Source organism: Pongo pygmaeus, chromosome 6 (assembly GCF_028885625.2).
Source record: "Pongo pygmaeus isolate AG05252 chromosome 6, NHGRI_mPonPyg2-v2.0_pri, whole genome shotgun sequence".
In the NCBI taxonomy this organism is placed as follows: Eukaryota; Metazoa; Chordata; class Mammalia; order Primates; family Hominidae; genus Pongo; species Pongo pygmaeus.
Window position 1 is genome coordinate 137,815,415 of NC_072379.2, and position 18,020 is coordinate 137,833,434.

The following is an 18,020-nucleotide window of genomic DNA, read 5'->3' on the forward strand; positions in this document are numbered from 1 at the left end:
GTATCTTCTGCTGCAAACCTGTATCTTCTGCTAAAAGGCCTCATATCTTTTGCTAAAAGGCAGGCCTGAATGCCCACAATTAGCACAAGTGACTCCAACCACATGAGCCACAAAGGTCAGCAAGACCCAGTGGGTACCCAGTACCTATTCAAATACCTCAGGCAACTCAAGTATCAAATGCTGTCTCATGTTGCAGAATGCTGCAAAAAAAGAAAACCAGAAACTAGAGAGACTCTACAAGACGAAGGCAGCACGTTCTGTTTCTGACCATTTACTGGTCCCCAGGAGACCCAGCTATATTTTCTGCCCTTAAGTTCCATAAGGTGCCCCTGTATCCTTCAATCAACTCTTTTTACTTGAGCTAACCTGAACTAGCCAAGTGTTCTTTGACTAAAACAATATGCCACATGATTTAAAGAAATATACATCTAAGAGATCTGTTGTATTTCTGGTGAAATCAATATATCCTAACCCTAATATACGTGGGACTCTTATTTCAACATTTCTTTTCAATAACTGTGAACTGTTCCTTTTCGAATTAGATATTTCAGAAGAACAGTAACTATGGGCAGAGTCTGTCCAGCTGCAGTCAGTTGGAACCAATGGTTTGTCTAAGTTAGGTCTAAGTCAGCCTTGCTTCTGAAGTTGCTCTAACATGACATCTTTCTTTTTACAAGCTGTCATTTACTGAATTAGTATTTTGAGTTAAGCATTGTATGAGCATTAACCCAGGCCCACAACATCACTAAAAAGTACTCACTGCCTCTGTTTTATGAATGAAACCAACTCACAAAGAAATTAGGTGATTTCCTCCTAATGTCTTTTGGACTCCAAAGACCATGCTTCTCACCAATCCCCCCCGCACTGCCCATGGTTTCCAAAACAAGACACTCTCCTGTGAACAAATATCTATTTTGTGAGGGGAAAAAGTAGAGGCTTTGGAGTCAGACAGACTGGCTTAACATCCCTGGGCCTATTCCTTCATGCCAAGAGAATATAATCATCTCCACATTCATAGAGTTCTAAGGGGATTATTAAATATGAAACTGTGGTCAGATTACTTCACCTTCTGACTCTCTCTGCTTCCATCCCCTTGGCTGTCATGTGGAACCTTGTGGAGTTTCCCAACTGAGGCAAAACAATGGAAAGGGGGTTATGGACGAAGGGAGGAAGAGAAGGAAAAGAAGCTTCCATTCCTTTTCCAAATAATTAAAGGGAAATCTGAGACTACATAGAGATTATTCGCGGTGCTGGTGCTTTCGGCACAGTGTGGGTTTTTAAAGCATATTCATATGCAAAATCTAAAAAAAAGTCAATGTTTACCAGTTTACCTACCAAAGTCTCAGGAAGTCTTAGCGGCATATTAAAAGAAAAACAATGAAAAATAGCTGTCCACTTATTATCTGTTGTATGTTTGTAGTGCGAGGATTTCAACTCTATTCTCATCAGAAAAAGAATGTCATATTTCTAGGGACTCCATGCCCTGATGAAAAGGTTTAAAAAAAAAATGACAGACAGAAATTCTCTGATTCTGTTGCAGGATGGATCACACCTATATAAAAGTTTGGGGAATAAAATTGCATTTGAAGGTTTCAATCAGCTATGTATATAAAAATCCCACTTTAATGCATCCCTTTTTTCTATTCAGTATAAAACACAGGCCGACAGAGTGAGGAAGGCAAGTTAGATGGTTGGTAGAGTATGGGATAGGCCTGAGGTAAAGCAACCAGACAGTGAGGTCTGCTTGTGAAGTGTCTCAGCCCAGGTATTTGTACTTGCTACTCACAGGACTAGTCCAGGGAGAGCTTACCTTCTCAAGGAAGCAGCAATACCAACTATCACGTGGCCTGACTCACTGATACATAACACGCCTACCCTTGCTAAAAAGGAGTAATAATGTCATCAGATGGCAAATAAAGGCTCATGCGGTAACTGAAGGCATCTTGAAATCCACATTCCTGTGGTTTTTCTTTTTTTTAACCAAAAAAAAGCAAATAGCAGCAAATAGAGAGTGATCAGGCTCCCCTTGGTAACACTAACTTTACAATCCATTTATAAACTTGTTGAAATTATATTAGATATGCACGGATAAAGCCAATGATTCTGGTTTTCCACTAGAATAAGCTGCTACCATTCTCATCCAACTACATCAGGGTAACATCAAAAGTCCACAATGAGAAAACCACTGAATAACGATATTTATTTAAAAAATCTTACGATGGGCTTGAATTTATAAGGCATTATCAGGGAATCTTGGATCTGCAACACCTATGAACAATGAACAAATAAGAGAAATAACAACACAAACCTGCCAAAAATTACAGCTAAAAATTCATCAGCAGAAACCAAACAAGGAAAGGAGCAGAATCATGCTACACACTGAGAAAAGCAGTAGTCAAGGGGGAAACAAACAAACAAACAAAACGTAGATTCTGGCAGCACAAGGTGGCTCCTAAGCCCATCCCCAGAATGCTCAGCATTACATTGCTACTTAGAGAGAGTACACTGAGGAGTGCACTGGCAGTCAGGGCGAAGGGGAAAGACGGGGAATCAGGAAAAGCCTGGAAGCAGAGAGAAGTAACAATCAGAGACCAGCAGTGAACAAGTTCAGGTCAGCTCGTGAGATGAGCCTTTCCCTTTGGAAAACGCAGGACAAGCTAAGCTAAGCGGCTGGTGGTAGGTCTTCCTCCTCTTTTCCAGTCCTCCTGTCATCCTGAGATGCATCCAAGGTGTTGGACCTTCAGCAAACTTGGCTTACTCAACACCAGTGAACCACATTTTACCTATCAGCTGCCATGCTGTGTTCAGCATCAGAACTGCTTCACCCTAACATCGTACATTCAAGACCAGAGGCAGGGAGACAATTAAGAAGCTGCTGGGGAGAAATGACAGTGGCTCCAACTGATGTCACGGTGTGGATGGATTTAAGAGGAAGAATCAACAAAGTTCTGTCATGTTTAAATGACCCCAGCTTTCCACACCTTTCCTTTGCAGCACCTGGTCTATCATTTCAACTGCTCCCTCTCACCTGCACATCACATGTGCCTGACAAAGCCCTAGTCTTCATCAATCCCAATGCATATACTTGGGTACTGAATGTTCATCAATGAAACTCGAGAACATTAATTAGAGCCACTTCAATTTCATGATAGTCAAACTCAACCACTCTCAAGGCTAAGAAATAATTCCTGTGTCCCTAATCTGTGTTGTCTCATTCTCCATAATAGGTCTTTCAAATCTCTCCTCTCCTTCAAACCTCCTGCCCTGCCACATTTCTTCTGTTATTCTCAATGGATGACTCTGCCTTCTCTGCTCTGAGGATAAAAGCCATGACATGACTGGTTCCTCAACCTTCTACCAGCCAACTACAACCTGATTTTATCTGTGCCCAACCTTTCCCTCCTCCTTCCCATTAAATTAGAAGAAGCATATCCCCTCATTTCTTTTTTTTATTATTTTTTTATTTTTATTTTTATTTTTTTTGAGACGGAGTCTCACTCTTCCGCCCAGGCCGGACTGCAGTGGTGCTATCTCAGCTCACTGCAAGCTCCGCCTCCCGGGTTCACACCATTCTCCTGCCTCAGCCTCCCGAGTAGCTGGGACTACAGGTGCCCGCCACCACGCCCAGCTAATTTTTTTTTTTTTTTTTTTGTATTTTTAGTAGAGACGGGGTTTCACCATGTTAGCCAGGATGGTCTCAATCTCCTGACCTTGTGATCCACCCGCATCAGCCTCCCACATATCCCCTCATTTCTAAAGAGAGCTCCTCCACTGGTACTCCAGATTCATCTCATCCCCTTTTGTGAATTGTCAGACTCTTCTTCCGCACTGGCTCAGCACCATCAGCCATTAAACATGTTGAAGGCTCGCTGATTCTTCCTCTTGGATTTATCCACTGCACTGCACTAGCTGGAGTCACCAACTCTCTCACCAAGAATACTACAACAGCTTTCTACTAGTCTCTCTGTTTCTGACAACCATTCTTCACTCTAAAATGGGACTAATCTTTCAAAAAGGCGTACCTAATTACGTCTCCACCTGCTCAAAACCCTTCCATGTGCGGCCATCACCCTCAGGATGACATGTAGGCTCCATAACCATCAGCTTCTTGCTTTTCCTCTTCTGCCTCATGTCTCACCACTTTTAGTGCCCACTCTGTTACTACTCAGCCAGAACTCACTTCACTGCTTAGAACATACTGTAATAGTTAATTTTATGTATCAACCTGACTATGCCACAGGACACCCCAATGTCTGGTTAAACATTATTTCTGGGTGCGTCTGTGAGGGTGTTTCCAGAAGAGAGTAGCATTTGAATTGGTGGACAGTAAGGCAGCCCTCCCCAATATGGGCGGGCATCTTCCAATCTGTTGAAAGACTGAACAGAAGAAAAAGACAGAGGAAGGTTGGATTTGGGTTTCCTTTGACTGACTGCATGAGCTGGGACATGAATCTTCTCCCATCCTTGAAGCACCTGGTTCTCAAGCTTCCAGATTCAGACTGGAAACCACCTCTCAGGCCTTCAAACTACACCACTGGCTTCTGTGGGTTTCCAGTTTGCAGAAAGCAGATCATGGGAATCTCAGCCTCCATAATTACATGAGCTGACCCCTCATAATAAGTAAATTTCTCTCTCTCCCCCTCACTCTCTCCATATAAACACAAACGCATACACACACACACACACAGACACACCCACCCACCCACATACACACGCACTACTAGTTCTGTTTCTCTGGAGAACCCTATTTTAAATAATAGACTCTGCACGAGAATGGATAAACAAATGTGGTATATTCATAAATTGAGTACTATTATGTGCTGCTGTTTTCTTTGGGTCTATTATAAATAAATCTGCCATGATGTATAAGTCTTTGTATGAAAATATGCTTTTGTTTCTCCTGGATAAATACTTAGGAATAGAATGCTGGTTCATATGGTAGGATATATGTTTAACTTTTTAAAGAGACTGCCAAACTTTTCTTCCAAGTGGTTGTATGCTATTTTACATTCCCACCAGCGGTTCATGAGACTTCCAGTTGTTTACATTCTCATCTTCATAATTGTAGATCTATTTCTACATGCAGTTTTGTCAGTTTTTGCTTAATGTATCTTGAAGCTCTAATACTATGCACATAAACACGTAAGACTTTATGTCTTCCAGATAAACTGACCACTTTATTATGAAATTATCCTCCTAATCTTTAATAATATTCTTTACTATGAGCTCTATTTTGGCTAATATTAACATAGCCATTTCAGCATTCTATGATTAGTGTTAGTATGGCATATCTTTCTCCAAACTTTTCTCCATACTTTTCCTTTTTACCTATTTGTATCTTTGTATTTAATGAAAGTTTCTTGTAGGCAGCATGTCCTTGGATCTTGCTTTTTATGCAAACTGACAAGCTCTGCCCTTTAATAGGGGTGTTTAGACCATTCACATTTAATGTGATTATTGATAGGGCTGGATTTAAATCAACCATCTTGGTACCTGTTTTTAATTTTCCCCATCTGTGCTTTATCACTTTTCACTTCCTTTTCTGCCTTCTTTTTTTTTTTTTTTTTTTTGAGACAGAGTCTCGCTCTTTCGCTCAGGCTGGAGTGCAGTGGCATGATTTCGGCTCACTGCAACTCGGCTTCCTGGGTTCAAGTGATTCTTGTGCCTTAGCCTCCCGGGTAGCCGGGATTACAGGCACATGCCACCACACCCAGCTAACTTTTGAATTTTACGACGGACATGGTTTCACCATGTTGGGCCAGGATGGTCTCAATCTCCTGACCTCAGGTGATCCGCCCACCTCAGTCTCCCAAAGTGCTAGGATTACAGGCGTGAGCCACCATGCCCGGCCCCTTTTCTGCCTTCTTTTGTGCTATTTTTTATGATTTCATTTTGATTCTTTTGTTGGCTTATTAGCTAATAATAGGTTGCCTTATGGTTTATATTATGCATTTTTCACTTATCAGAGTCTCCCATTAAGCACTATTATTCTACTTCATGTACGGTATAAGAACATTAAAATAGCAAACTTGAATTTCTCCTTTCTTGGCCTTTTGTGCTGCTGTTTTAATATATTTTACTTCTATATATGTTATAACCCCCCCAACAATATATGCTTATTACTTTCATTTTAAGTAGTCAATTATCTTTTTTAAAGTTTTAAATAATGAAGAGAGGGTTTTAAAAAATAATTTCCCACACACATATTGACATTTCCAGTGTTTTTCACATGTGTATGTAGATCCAGGTCTTCATATGGTATCACTGTACTTCTGCCTTAAAGACTTCCTGTAACACTTCTTATAATGCAGGTCAGCTGGCGATGAATTATTTCAAATAGCTTTTATATGTCTGAAAACATTTTTATTTCACCTTAGTTTTTGAAAGATACTTTTACTAGATATAGATTCTAGGTTGATCATTTGGTCTTTTCAGTTCTTTGAAGATTTGTTCCACTGTCTTCTGGACAATGAGATTTCTTCTGCCATCCTTATCTTTGTTCCACTGTATATAATGTATTCTTGTTCTCTGGCTGCTTTTAAGATCTTTTTTACTTGTTTTAAGCAATTTAGACTATGGCATTTTTGGTATAGTTTTCTTCATATTTCTTGCACATAGAGTTCATCAACCAATGGATCTGTGGATTTGCAGTTTCCACCAAATTTGGAAAAATTTTGGCCATTCTATCTTTTTAAAAACAATTCTATTGGGTATGTTTGAGGTTTACAACATATTACTGGCTACATACAGATAGTAAAATGGTTACTTACAGTGAAGCAAATTAACATTCATTATCTCACATACTTTTTTGTGAAAAAAGTAGCTAAAATCTACTTTTTAACAAAATCCCCAATATAATAAAATTAACTATAGTCCTCATTTAGTACTTTAGATCTCTAGACTTGTTCATTCTACACATCCCCTACTTTGTATCCTTTGATCTCCATCTCCCAATTTCCTTTCCCATCCTATCTGTGGTACTTTTTTTTTTTTTAAGATTCCACATGTAAGTGAGATCATGCAATATTTTTCTTTCTGTTTCTGGCTTATTTCACTTAGCATAGTGTCTTCCAGGTCCATCCATGTTGTAGCAAATAGCAGGATCTCCTTTTTAAAGGATAAATAATATTCCATTGTATATATACACCAAAACATTTTCTTTATCCATTCATCCATCAAGGGACACTTAGGTTATTTTCATATCTTGGTTATTGTGTATAGTGCTGTAATGAACATAGGAATGCAGATATCTTTACAAGGTGGTGATTTTACCTTCTTTGGGTATATACCCAGCAGAGGGATTGCTGGGTCATATGGTAGTTCTATTTTTAATTTCTTTAGAAACCTCTACACTATTTTCCATAATGGCTGTACCAATCTACATTGCCATTAACAGTGTACGAGGGTTCCCTTTTCTCTAAACCCTTGCAAAAATTTGTTATTTCTTATCTTTTTGATAATAAACATCCTAACAAGTGTGAGGCAGTATCTCATAGAACGTTTTGTATTATTTGTTTTGTTTTGAGATAGAGTTTTGCTCTGTCACCCAGGCTGGAGTTCAATGGCATGATCTTGGCTCACTGTAACCTCTGCCTCCCAGGTTCAAGTGATTCTTGTGCCTCAACCACCTTAGTAGCTGGTTACCAGCATGCGCCACCACGCCCAGCTAATTTTTGTATTTATAGTAGAAGCGGGGTGTCACCATTTTAGCCAGATTGGTCTTGAACTCCTGAGCTCAAGCAATCTGCCCACCTCCACCTCCCAAAATGCTGGGATTACAAGCATGAGCCACTGCACCCAACCTCATAGAGGTTTTAATTTGTATTTCCCTGATGATTAGTGATGTTGAACACTGTTTCATATACCTGTTAGCCATTTTTATGTCTTCTTTGGAAAAATATCTGTTCAAATCCTTTGCCCATTTTTAAATTGGATTATTTATTTTTCTGCTATTGAGTTGTAAGAGTCTTTTAAAATAAATGTTTGATACTAAGTCCTTATATGTGGTATATGAATATTTTTTTCCAGTCTGTAGGTGTTTTCACTGAAACATTTTCAATGTTTTCGTTTGCTGTACAGAGCTTTTTAGTTTGATGCAGTACCATTTACTTATTTTTGCTTCTATAACCTGAGCTTTTGGTGTGATAGGTGTGATATCTAAAAACTCATTGCCAAGGTCAATATCAAGGAGTTTCCCCTATGTTCTCTTCTAGGAGTTTATCATCTCAGCTCTTACACTTAGGTCCTTTATTCATTTTGAGTTGATTTTTGTGTCTAAGAGTCCAATTTCATTCTTTTGCATCTAGAAATCTAGTTTTCCCCTCACCATTTACTAAAAAGACTATCTTTTCTCCATTATGTCCTCTTGGTGCCCTTGTCAAAAATTAGTTGACCATATATGCGTGGATTGATTTCTGGGCTCTCTATTCTGTTCCATTGGTCTATGTTTCTGTTTTTATGCCGGTACCATACTGTTTTTATTACTACAGCCCACTAATTTTTTCTTCTCCAATTATGTAATCTTCCTTCAATCCCATACAGTGTATTTTTTCATCTCAAGAGACCGTAGTTTTCATCTCTAAGTCTGACTTTTACCCTTTAATATTTTCAGTGCTTCTAGTTAATGTGTACAATCTTTCCTCTAGCTTCTTGAATCTATGGAACTCCATTATAAGAATTCTTTTGATATCCTGTCTACTAGTTGTTTTTCTCTTTTCTTTTCTTTGAGACAGGGTCTTGCTCTGTCACCCAGGCTGGAGTGCAGTGGTGCAATCATGCAATCACAGCTCACTGTAGCCTCAGCCTCCCAGAGTCAAGTGATCCTCCCACCTTAGCCTCCTAAGTAGCGCCCAGCTAATTTTTATATTTTTTGTAGAGACAGAGTCTCACTGTGTTGCCCAAGTTGGTCTCAAACTCCTGGACTCAAGCAATCCTCCTGCCTCAGCCTCAGCCTCTCAAGGTGCTGGGATTACAGGTGTGAACTACCACATACAGCTTGTCTAGTAACTCTATCATCTGTATCATTTTCCTGCTTCTTTGCTTGTCTATTTAGTTTGATTTGATGCAGACATTATTAATTTTACCTTATTGAATGCTGCATATTTTTGTGTTTCTATATTCTTGAGCTTTGCTTGGGTTTAGATGTTACGGTTTTGTGGTTAGGTGGAACCAGAGCAGCTTTAAGTTGGGGCTAATTTTGCCCCATTACTGAGGCAAAACTCTTCTGAATACTCTGACTGATGTTGCATGAATTATGCAGTTTCCACCAACTGTTGGAAAAGGAACCTTACTCATCTGCTCAGGCTTCCATAACAAAATACCTTAGAAATGGTGGCCTAAAACAACAGAAACTCCAGCACTTTGGGAGGCCAAGGCAGGCGCATCACGAGGTCAGGAGATTGAGGCCATCCTGGCTACACGGTGAAACCCCATCTCTACTAAAAATACAAAAAATTAGCCGGGCGTGGTGGCGGGCGCCTGTAGTCCCAGCTACTCGGGAGGCTGAGGCAGGAGAATGGCGTGAACCCGGGAGGCGGAGCTTGCAGTGAGCCGAGATTGCGCCACTGCACTCCAGCCTGGGCGACAAAGCGAGACTCCGTCTCAAAAAAAAAAAAAAAAAAACCACACACACACACAGGAACAGAAACTGATTTTCTCATAATTTTCTCGTAGTTATAGAGGCTGGGAAGTCTTACATCAACATCTGGCAGTGTTCAGTTTCAGGTGGGGCTTTCTTCCTGGCTTGCAGACAGTTAGTTGCCTGCTCTCTGTGTCTTAACCTGGCCAGAGAGACAGCTCTGGAGTCTCTTCCTCATCTTCTACAGGCAGCAGTTCTATTGAATCGGGACTCTACCCTTCCAGCCTCATTTACTCTTAATTACCTCCCTAAAGGCCCTTATCTCCAACGCAGTCATGTGGGGGGTTTCAGCTTCAACATGTGATTTTGGGGAGGACACAGTTCAATCCATAGCAAGAGCTTATCCCCAGGTCTGTGTGAATTTTGAGGGTTGTTCCCACTAATCTTTTTGAGGGGCTCTTTTGGGTAATTTCTGTGTACCCATAAACTGATCAGTACTCAAACAAAGATTCTCTGCAGATGCCTAGCATCCTGCTCAGGGTATCTCTCTGCTCTCCTGCACTCTCCCTCATGAAATCCAGCTGCCTTTTCCTCCCCAGACTTCCAAACTCCATTTCTTCAACTCAGGGAGACCATGGAGCTCTGCCTGGGGTCCCACCTGCTGTGCCGTGACTAGAAACTCCAGATGTAAGCTGGGGCAACTGGAGGACTCAGTTCACTTCTCATTGATCCCCCTGTCCTTTCTTACCTAAAGTCTAATGTCAAGTCACCCAGATACTCCTTCTAGTGTTTTCAGTTGTTTCAGGAAGGAAGGTAAACCCAGCCTCTGTTTCTCCAACTGAAGCCTGTCCCATACACTTTAATTTCTGTGCCTCTGCTGTACTTCCCACCACCAGGAACATCCTTCTTCAACTGACAACCACTAATTATCCTTTAGACTTCCACAGAGATGCTATTTTGTCCAGAAAAATCCATCCCAAAAGACCTCAAGGCCCCCATCTGGGAAGTGAGGAGCGCCTCTGCCTGGCCGCCACCCCGTCTGGGAGGAAGTGAGGAGTGCCTCTGCCCGGCTGCCCCATCTGGGAAGTGAGGAGCGCCTCTGCCCCGGCCGCCACCCCATATGGGAAGTGAGGAGCACCTCTGCCTGGCCACCCCGTCTGGGAGGTGAGGAGTGCCTCTGCCCGGCCGCCACCCCGTCTGGGAGGAAGTGAGGAGCACCTCTGCCCGGCTGCCCCGTCTGGGAGATGAGGAGCACCTCTGCCCGGCCGCCCCGTCTGGGAGGTGAGGAGTGCCTCTGCCTGGCCGCCACCCCGTCTGGGAGGAAGTGAGGAGCACCTCTGCCCGGCTGCCCCATCTGGGAAGTGAGGAGTGCCTCTGCCCAGCCGCAACCCCGTCTGGGAGGAAGTGAGGAGCACCTCTGCCCGGCTGCCCCGTCTGGGAGATGAGGAGCACCTCTGCCCGGCCGCCCCGTCTGGGAGGTGAAGAGTGCCTCTGCCCGGCCGCCACCCCGTCTGGGAGGAAGTGAGGAGCACCCCTGCCCGGCTGCCCCATCTGGGGGATGAGGAGCACCTCTGCCCGGCCGCCCCGTCTGGGAGGTGAGGAGCGCCTCTGCCTGGCCGCCACCCCCTCTGGGAGGAAATGAGGAGCGCCTCTGCTCAGCTGCCCCATCTGGGAAGTGTGGAGCGCCTCTGCCTCGGCCGCCACCCCATATGGGAAGTGAGGAGCGCCTCTGCCTGGCCACCCCATCTGGGAGGTGAGGAGCACCTCTGCCCGGCTGCCCCATCTGGGAGATAAGGAGCACCTCTGCCCGGCCGCCCCGTCTGGGAGGTGAGGAGCGCCTCTGCCTGGCCGCCACCCCCTCTGGGAGGAAATGAGGAGCGCCTCTGCTCAGCTGCCCCATCTGGGAAGTGTGGAGCGCCTCTGCTCGGCCGCCACCCCTTATGGGAAGTGAGGAGCGCCTCTGCCTGGCCACCCCGTCTGGGAGGTGAGGAGTGCCTCTGCCCGGCTGCCCCGTCTGGGAAGTGAGGAGCGCCTCTGCCTGGTCGCCACCCCGTCTGGGAGGAAGTGAGGAGCACCTCTGCCCGGCTGCCCCGTCTGGGAAGTGAGGAGCGCCTCTGCCCGGCCGCCCCGTCTGGGAAGTGAGGAGCGCCTCTGCCCGGCCGCCCCGTCTGGGAAGTGAGGAGCGCCTCTGCCTGGCTGCCACCCCGTCTGGGAGGAAGTGAGGAGCACCTCTGCCCGACCGCCCCGTCTGGGAAGTGAGGAGCGCCTCTGCCCGGCCACCCCGTCTGGGAAGTGAGGAGTGCCTCTGCCTGGCCGCCACCCCGTCTGGGAGGAAGTGAGGAGTGCCTCTGCCCGGCTGCCCCATCTGGGAAGTGAGGAGCGCCTCTGCCCAGCCGCCACACCGTCTGGGAAGTGAGGAGCGCCTCTGCCTGGCCACCCCGTCTGGGAGGTGAGGAGCGCCTCTGCCCGGCCGCCCCGTCTGGGAGGTGAGGAGCGCCTCTGCCCGGCCGCCCTGTCTGGGAGGTGAGGAGCGCCTCTGCCTGGCCGCCACCCTGTCTGGGAGGAAGTGAGGAGCGCCTCTGCCCGGCCGCCCCGTCTGGGAGGTGAGGAGCGTCTCTGCCCGGCCGCCCCGTCTGGGAAGTGAGGAGCGCCTCTGCCTGGCGGCCCCGTCTGGGAAGTGAGGAGCGCCTCTGCCCGGCCGCCCTGTCTGGGAGGTGTACCCAACAGCTCCGAAGAGACAGCGACCATCGGGAGCGGGCCATGAGGACGATGGCGGTTTTGTTGAAAAGAAGTGGGGGAAGTGTGGGGAAAGGAATGAGAGATCAGATTGTTGCTGTGTCTGTGTAGAAAGAGGTGGGCATAGGAGACTCCATTTTGTTCTGACTAGGAGAAATTCTTCTGCCTTGGGATGCTGTTGATCTATGGCCTTTCCCCCAGCCCCGTGCTCTCTGAAACATGTGCTGTGTCAACTCAGGGTTAAATGGATTAAGGGCGGTGCAAGATGTGCTTTGTTAAACAGATGCTTGAAGGCAGCATGCTCTTTAAGAGTCATCACCACTCCCTAATCTCAAGTACCCAGGGACACAAACACTGCAGAAGGCCGCAGGGACCTCTGCCTAGGAAAACCAGAGACCTTTGTTCATGTGTTTATCTGCTGACCTTCTCTCCACTATTATCCTATGACCCTGCCATATCCCCCTCTCCGAGAAACACCCAAGAAAAAATATTACCTGACATCAAGTCATCAATGAATAGTTGTTAATAATCTATTTTACCTTCTTTTTTTAGTACTAAGTCTTTGAAATATGGAGTATTTTATTCTTATAGCACATCTCAATTTGGACAAGCTACATTAAAAGTGTTCAAAAGCCACATATGGCTAAGTTGCTAGTGGACATCATACATCCAGAACATATTTTTTGGTCATGGAAAAATATGCAACCAATCAGTTAAGTGGCAAATTTAATAATGTGTCTAAGATGCACAGCCATCTAATTTAAATAAGCCCAGTTTTATGTTAACTTTTAAAATAATTTATTAACAGTTACTAAAATTACTGAATATCCTTTTCACTCCAAATGTTTACAGATTCCTTCCCCTGCCACCCGCCTTTGGATATAAGAATAAGAAAGGAAAGTTTCAATGTGAAAGTAATTTTATTTTCATTTTCAACAAAATCATTAAACTACTTTTGATATATGTTAAAAAAAAAAAAAAAAAAAAAGACCTCAAGGCTCTGCTAAGATGCCCCTCCCACATCGCCTCCCCCCCGCCATAGCACCTTCCACGCTGTACTGGAATGAGTTTTGATTGTCCACGGAGCCTCCACAGGAATGTAAGAACTGGGGGGCAGGGACCTGTACTGTGCACTACTCTGTCTCCAGCACCTAAGCAGAGTGCCTGCGACACAGCAGGTGCTTTGTAAATATATTTGAATGAATAAGCAAATGAGAAAACTTTAAAGTGACCCGATGGCAGCTGTTTCCACATTTATTTTACCACTGAGGTTTGTTCTGTACCATGCATTTCCTGAAATATTATAAACCACCAGTTGTAATTTTGAAGATATTTGTTGGAACAAGCTATATCGTAAGATTAAAAACAGTAAGGATTAGATTGAATGGTATTCCCACCCCACCCCACATGATAGCAGTTCCCCATACTGTAGGCTCTCGGCCTCCCATGCCCTGAAGGAGACAATCTCTTGCTGAAGGCTTTTACTTTGAAAATTCAAACCCATTTCAGAGATAAAAAAAGTATTTTACCATATGTCTATTGCCACCCAATTTCATATAACAAGGTGGACCCGGTATAAACACTCCCTAATAAATTCATATTGTGACCTATTAGTTTCTCTCCAGAGTCAAATCTTAGTCCAATCATTTCATATGAAATTAGCAGAAAAGAATGGCAGCTTTACTTCCTTGAGTTTTACTTCTTCTCCATCTCTCAGGAAGGTAAATTTAAAAGGACTAAGAAAAACACAAATGATAACAAAGGCAGATGAAATGCTGAAATGTCAACCTCCAAGATGGAAAGCTGACATTTGAAAGTGGTTGTCACTGTCCACATGGGGATTGGCTGCCTACAATCTCAGAACCTCAGGGGTCTCTCCAGTACCAGGTGGCCATACAAGAAACTCAACGATTTGGATACGTTCTAAACTGCAACTTTTCTGGAGACATCAACAAGAATACATTTGACGGTTACCCCACCTCCATTCCGTGACACTGTTTTGAACCCAGGAAGATGCTTCCATAAAATCCCCCTCCATTCCTCCACAAAGCAAAAGTCCTCCTGCCTTGGCCTCCTAAATTGCTGCGATTACAGGCATGAGCCTGTAAACCCACAGAAACGGATACTTCCAACATTAAGAATTAATTTAGTAGAAGATAAAAACTAAGACCCATCACCCGAGTTTTAATTCTTATCAAATGCAACCACAGTTTTGTGGGGAGCCTGAAAGTCAGGCAGTAAGGCAACAAAGCTTCAACATCTTGCCAACCAGAGAATTCTAGAAGGCCAGTACTTACACTGCAGGGATTGTTGGCCGTCTGGGCTGGGCTGTAGAAGGACCCCCACTGGGTGGCTCGCCTCTCTTCCCGGGAAGGGGTGCTGTTTGCGGGCAGGCCGGGTGGGACTCCGGGGCCTACACCTGCGGTGCTGGCAGGCTGGCTGCTGGGGGCCACGAGGGCAAAGGCGTCGTCCAGGAGGGAGTGCATGGTCTGGCGTGCCTCCTCTATGGACGGCTGGGGTGGGATGTACTGGGAGGCCGGGAAGGGAAGGGCTGGATACCTCCCCAGTTCCACCGAGGATGGTGTCTGCACATCGGCTGGGAGGTCAGGATCCGACTACAGTGAGAAATGGCAAAGGAAGAATCACACATGAGTTTTTGTGGCAACCCTAAACAGTCTTCCTGACATTGAGGAAAAGTTCTATCATAAGAAGTAAAAAATGACAGTTGAGGCTGTGCACAGTGGCTCACACCTTTAATTCCAGGATTTTGGGAAGCTGAGGTGGAGAAGCACTTGAGGCCAGGAGTTCGAGACCAGCCTGGGCAACAAAGTGAGACCCCATCTCTAAAAAAAAAAAGAAATTAGCCGGGTGTGGTGGTGTGTACCTGTAGTCCCAGTTACTTGGGAGGCTGAGGTGGAAGGATAGCTTGAGCCCAAGAATTTGAGGTTGCAGTGAGCTATAATCGCATCATTGTACTCCAGCCTGGATGACAGAGTGAGACCTTGTCTCAAAAAAATAAAAAAATGACAGCTGAGGAATGTGTATTACATTTCATGGGAAGGAGAGGGGAGGCTTGAACCAGAAAAAAATTGCCAAAATTCAACAATCATTTTTTCAGCAACACTCAAGTATTTACAAGGCATTTCAGTACCTGGAAGTGAACACTTTTACTGAAAGCCCCTAAACAGCCAAAAAACATATTTCAAAGTTTATGTATTGAAAAAAACTAGTAAATTTTCCACAGCTGGACGTCAAAAAGTAAAGTAGTCTATTGACTATTAGAAAATAGTCTTACATATCCTTAAAAGATCAAAACTTTTAAAACTATACATATTAAAACTATGTATGTGGGCTGGGTGCAGTGGCTCACACCTGTAATCCCAGCAACTTGGGAGACCAAGGCAGGAAGATCATTTCCAGAGAGGCCAGGAATTTGAGACTAACCTAGGCAACATGGCAAGACCCCCATCTTAACAAAAAATTGCTTAAAAGTTAGCTGAGGGTGGTGGTGAGCACTTGCAGTCCCAGCTACTCACGAGGCTGAGTCAGGAGGATTTCCTAAGCCCAGGAGGTCGAGGTTGCAGTGAGCTATGATTGCCCCACTGCACCCTAGCTTGGGTAACAGAGAGACCTAGACTCTTAAAAAAAAAAAAAAAAAAAAAAAGCCTACGTACGTATGTAAGCAATTACAATATCTATTTTATGAAAACTATTCAGAACCATTTGTCTTTAAAATGAAGGTATCTCTGGATCACAAGAGTCATTAAGAAAGGTTTAAATTGGCTGGACACAGTGGCTCATGCCTGTAACCCCAGCACTTTGGGAGGCCGAGATGGGTGGATCACCTGAGGTCAGGAGTTCAAGACCAGCCTGGCCAACATGGTGAAACCTTGTCTCTACTAAAAGTATAAAAATTAGCTGGGCGTAGTGGTGCATGCCTGTAATCTCAGCCACTCGGGAGGCTGAGGCAGGAGAATCGCTTGAACCCAGGAGGGGGAGGTTGCAGTGAACGAACTGAGATTGCACTCTTGCACTCCAGCCTGGGTAACGAGTGAAACTCTGTCCCAAAAAAAAAAAAAAAAAAGAAAGGTATAAATTGTGTTCTATACCTACTATTTAAGAGGTAGAAATATAAGTCACAATAAAGATTTTTTAAATCTCATTTCCCAATACTCTTATGAGCAAAACACGGTCATAATATATACCAGGTAAACTGTAAGAGACAAAACCAGGAACTAACGAAGAAGAGTCATCCTTTCTGGTCTTATAGGCTCCATGAGCCCAAACAGCATGGTCATTGCAGCAGACACAGTGAAGAGAGAAAAGGTTCTGCCCGAGGGGCTGGGGACCCCATACCCTCTGTGAGGAACGGTGGGCAGCTTCTATCTAGAATGCTTCACTTGCCATGTGCCTGCAGTTTAGCCCAGCTAGTTGGATCACCGTACTTAAGGGGCCAAGGAAGACATTCCCTTACCCATCTGGATCAGTGAGTCTATTACAAAGATAAACTACTCTATAGACACATCCTTAACCTTAGCCCCCTACCTGGAAAATGCTTCTAACGGGTGATCAGTTATTATTCCTGCCAATGTGAACGGCAGTAGGTTCTTAACTCCAAACTGAGAGAGAACCATACAAAATCAGTAAACCCACAGTCAACCCATGGACAGGTTTTGCTTGGCCTACACACTCTTTTAATTGATAGCTATTATTTTAAACATCTGAAAATTTCATAGTAACACTCAGATTTCTGGGTTCTCTTGGTAGAGTCTGAAGCTCTGGCATGACCAGGCCCTCAGGCAACACAGAAACCACCAACTGCCGTGAAGCAGCGACTGCCCTCGTGGGATGGGGTAGGGGCTCTTCTCTCCACGGCAGTCCCCACTGGTGACCTCCCTCTCTTGCACGTGACACTCTTGGGCTTATGAGTCCATTTCTCCCAACTGCAACATCCCAGTGGAGGTTCTACTAAATGAGATTTGTCACTGAGGAATTCTAAGTGAGAATCTGGGGCCCCAAGGTGGCCTCTAGTTGATGATGTCACCTTGGAAGGAACCTGTGCTCCTTTCCTTATGAGGTGGATAAAGGTCCACAGTCATGCCCTTCTCCAATTCTTGATTTTCTTGAGGAGCAGATGAGGAAGCCTGGTCGGCAGTGTACCACTAACCTACAGCTCATGGGTGGAAAGAAGGGAGGGTGTGTCTGGAAGAACAGCCTACTGGTAAGTAAGAGGGTTTCTCCAGAAACAGAAGCGATGTTCCTGGCGGTGATTCCGGTGGCTGCCTATGTGGCTCTACTGCAAGAAAGCAAGTAGTGTGGTGACACAAAAAACTGCAGGCACAAACTGAGATTCCACTGTGGGAAAGGATCTCAGACATTTGGGCAGAGTCCCCAGCGGCTATAACCACTGCCAATCTCATTCTCAGTGGCCAGAATTTCAGAGAAGGCTAAACTTCTATACCGAGAGAGATGATCTGCAGATGGGAAGGACAGTCCCCTTGGATTCCCAATGGCCCCCGTGAATCCTGCCAGAAGGCCAGGAGCTCCTGGGCCAGGACACTTCCTCTTCCTGTCCTTCACCTTCTTGTTTTCTCCTCATTTTGCAGGCGAGACTATCAGAACTTGCAGGCCAAGAAGAGGATTTACTCAATTTCCTATATTCTAACATCTATATTTAGACCATAGATGTTTCACATATAGATGTGTT

At 44.7% G+C, this 18,020-nt stretch overlaps 1 protein-coding gene across 8 annotated transcripts in view; it reads right to left on the reverse strand.

Annotated features, from left to right (window-relative positions):
• Positions 1-18,020, reverse strand: part of KIAA1549 (KIAA1549 ortholog) — a 158,107-nt gene that overhangs the window by 21,189 nt on the left and 118,898 nt on the right. For all 8 annotated transcript variants that reach the window (XR_010127000.1, XR_008503730.2, XR_010126998.1 and 5 more), the window contains one exon: positions 14,611-14,928. Coding sequence is in view for 4 of the 8 variants with exons in the window: in XM_063667866.1 (XP_063523936.1) it covers positions 14,611-14,928 (318 nt within the window). In the remaining 4 variants the exon portion in view is untranslated. The remainder of the gene's footprint in view (positions 1-14,610; positions 14,929-18,020) is intronic.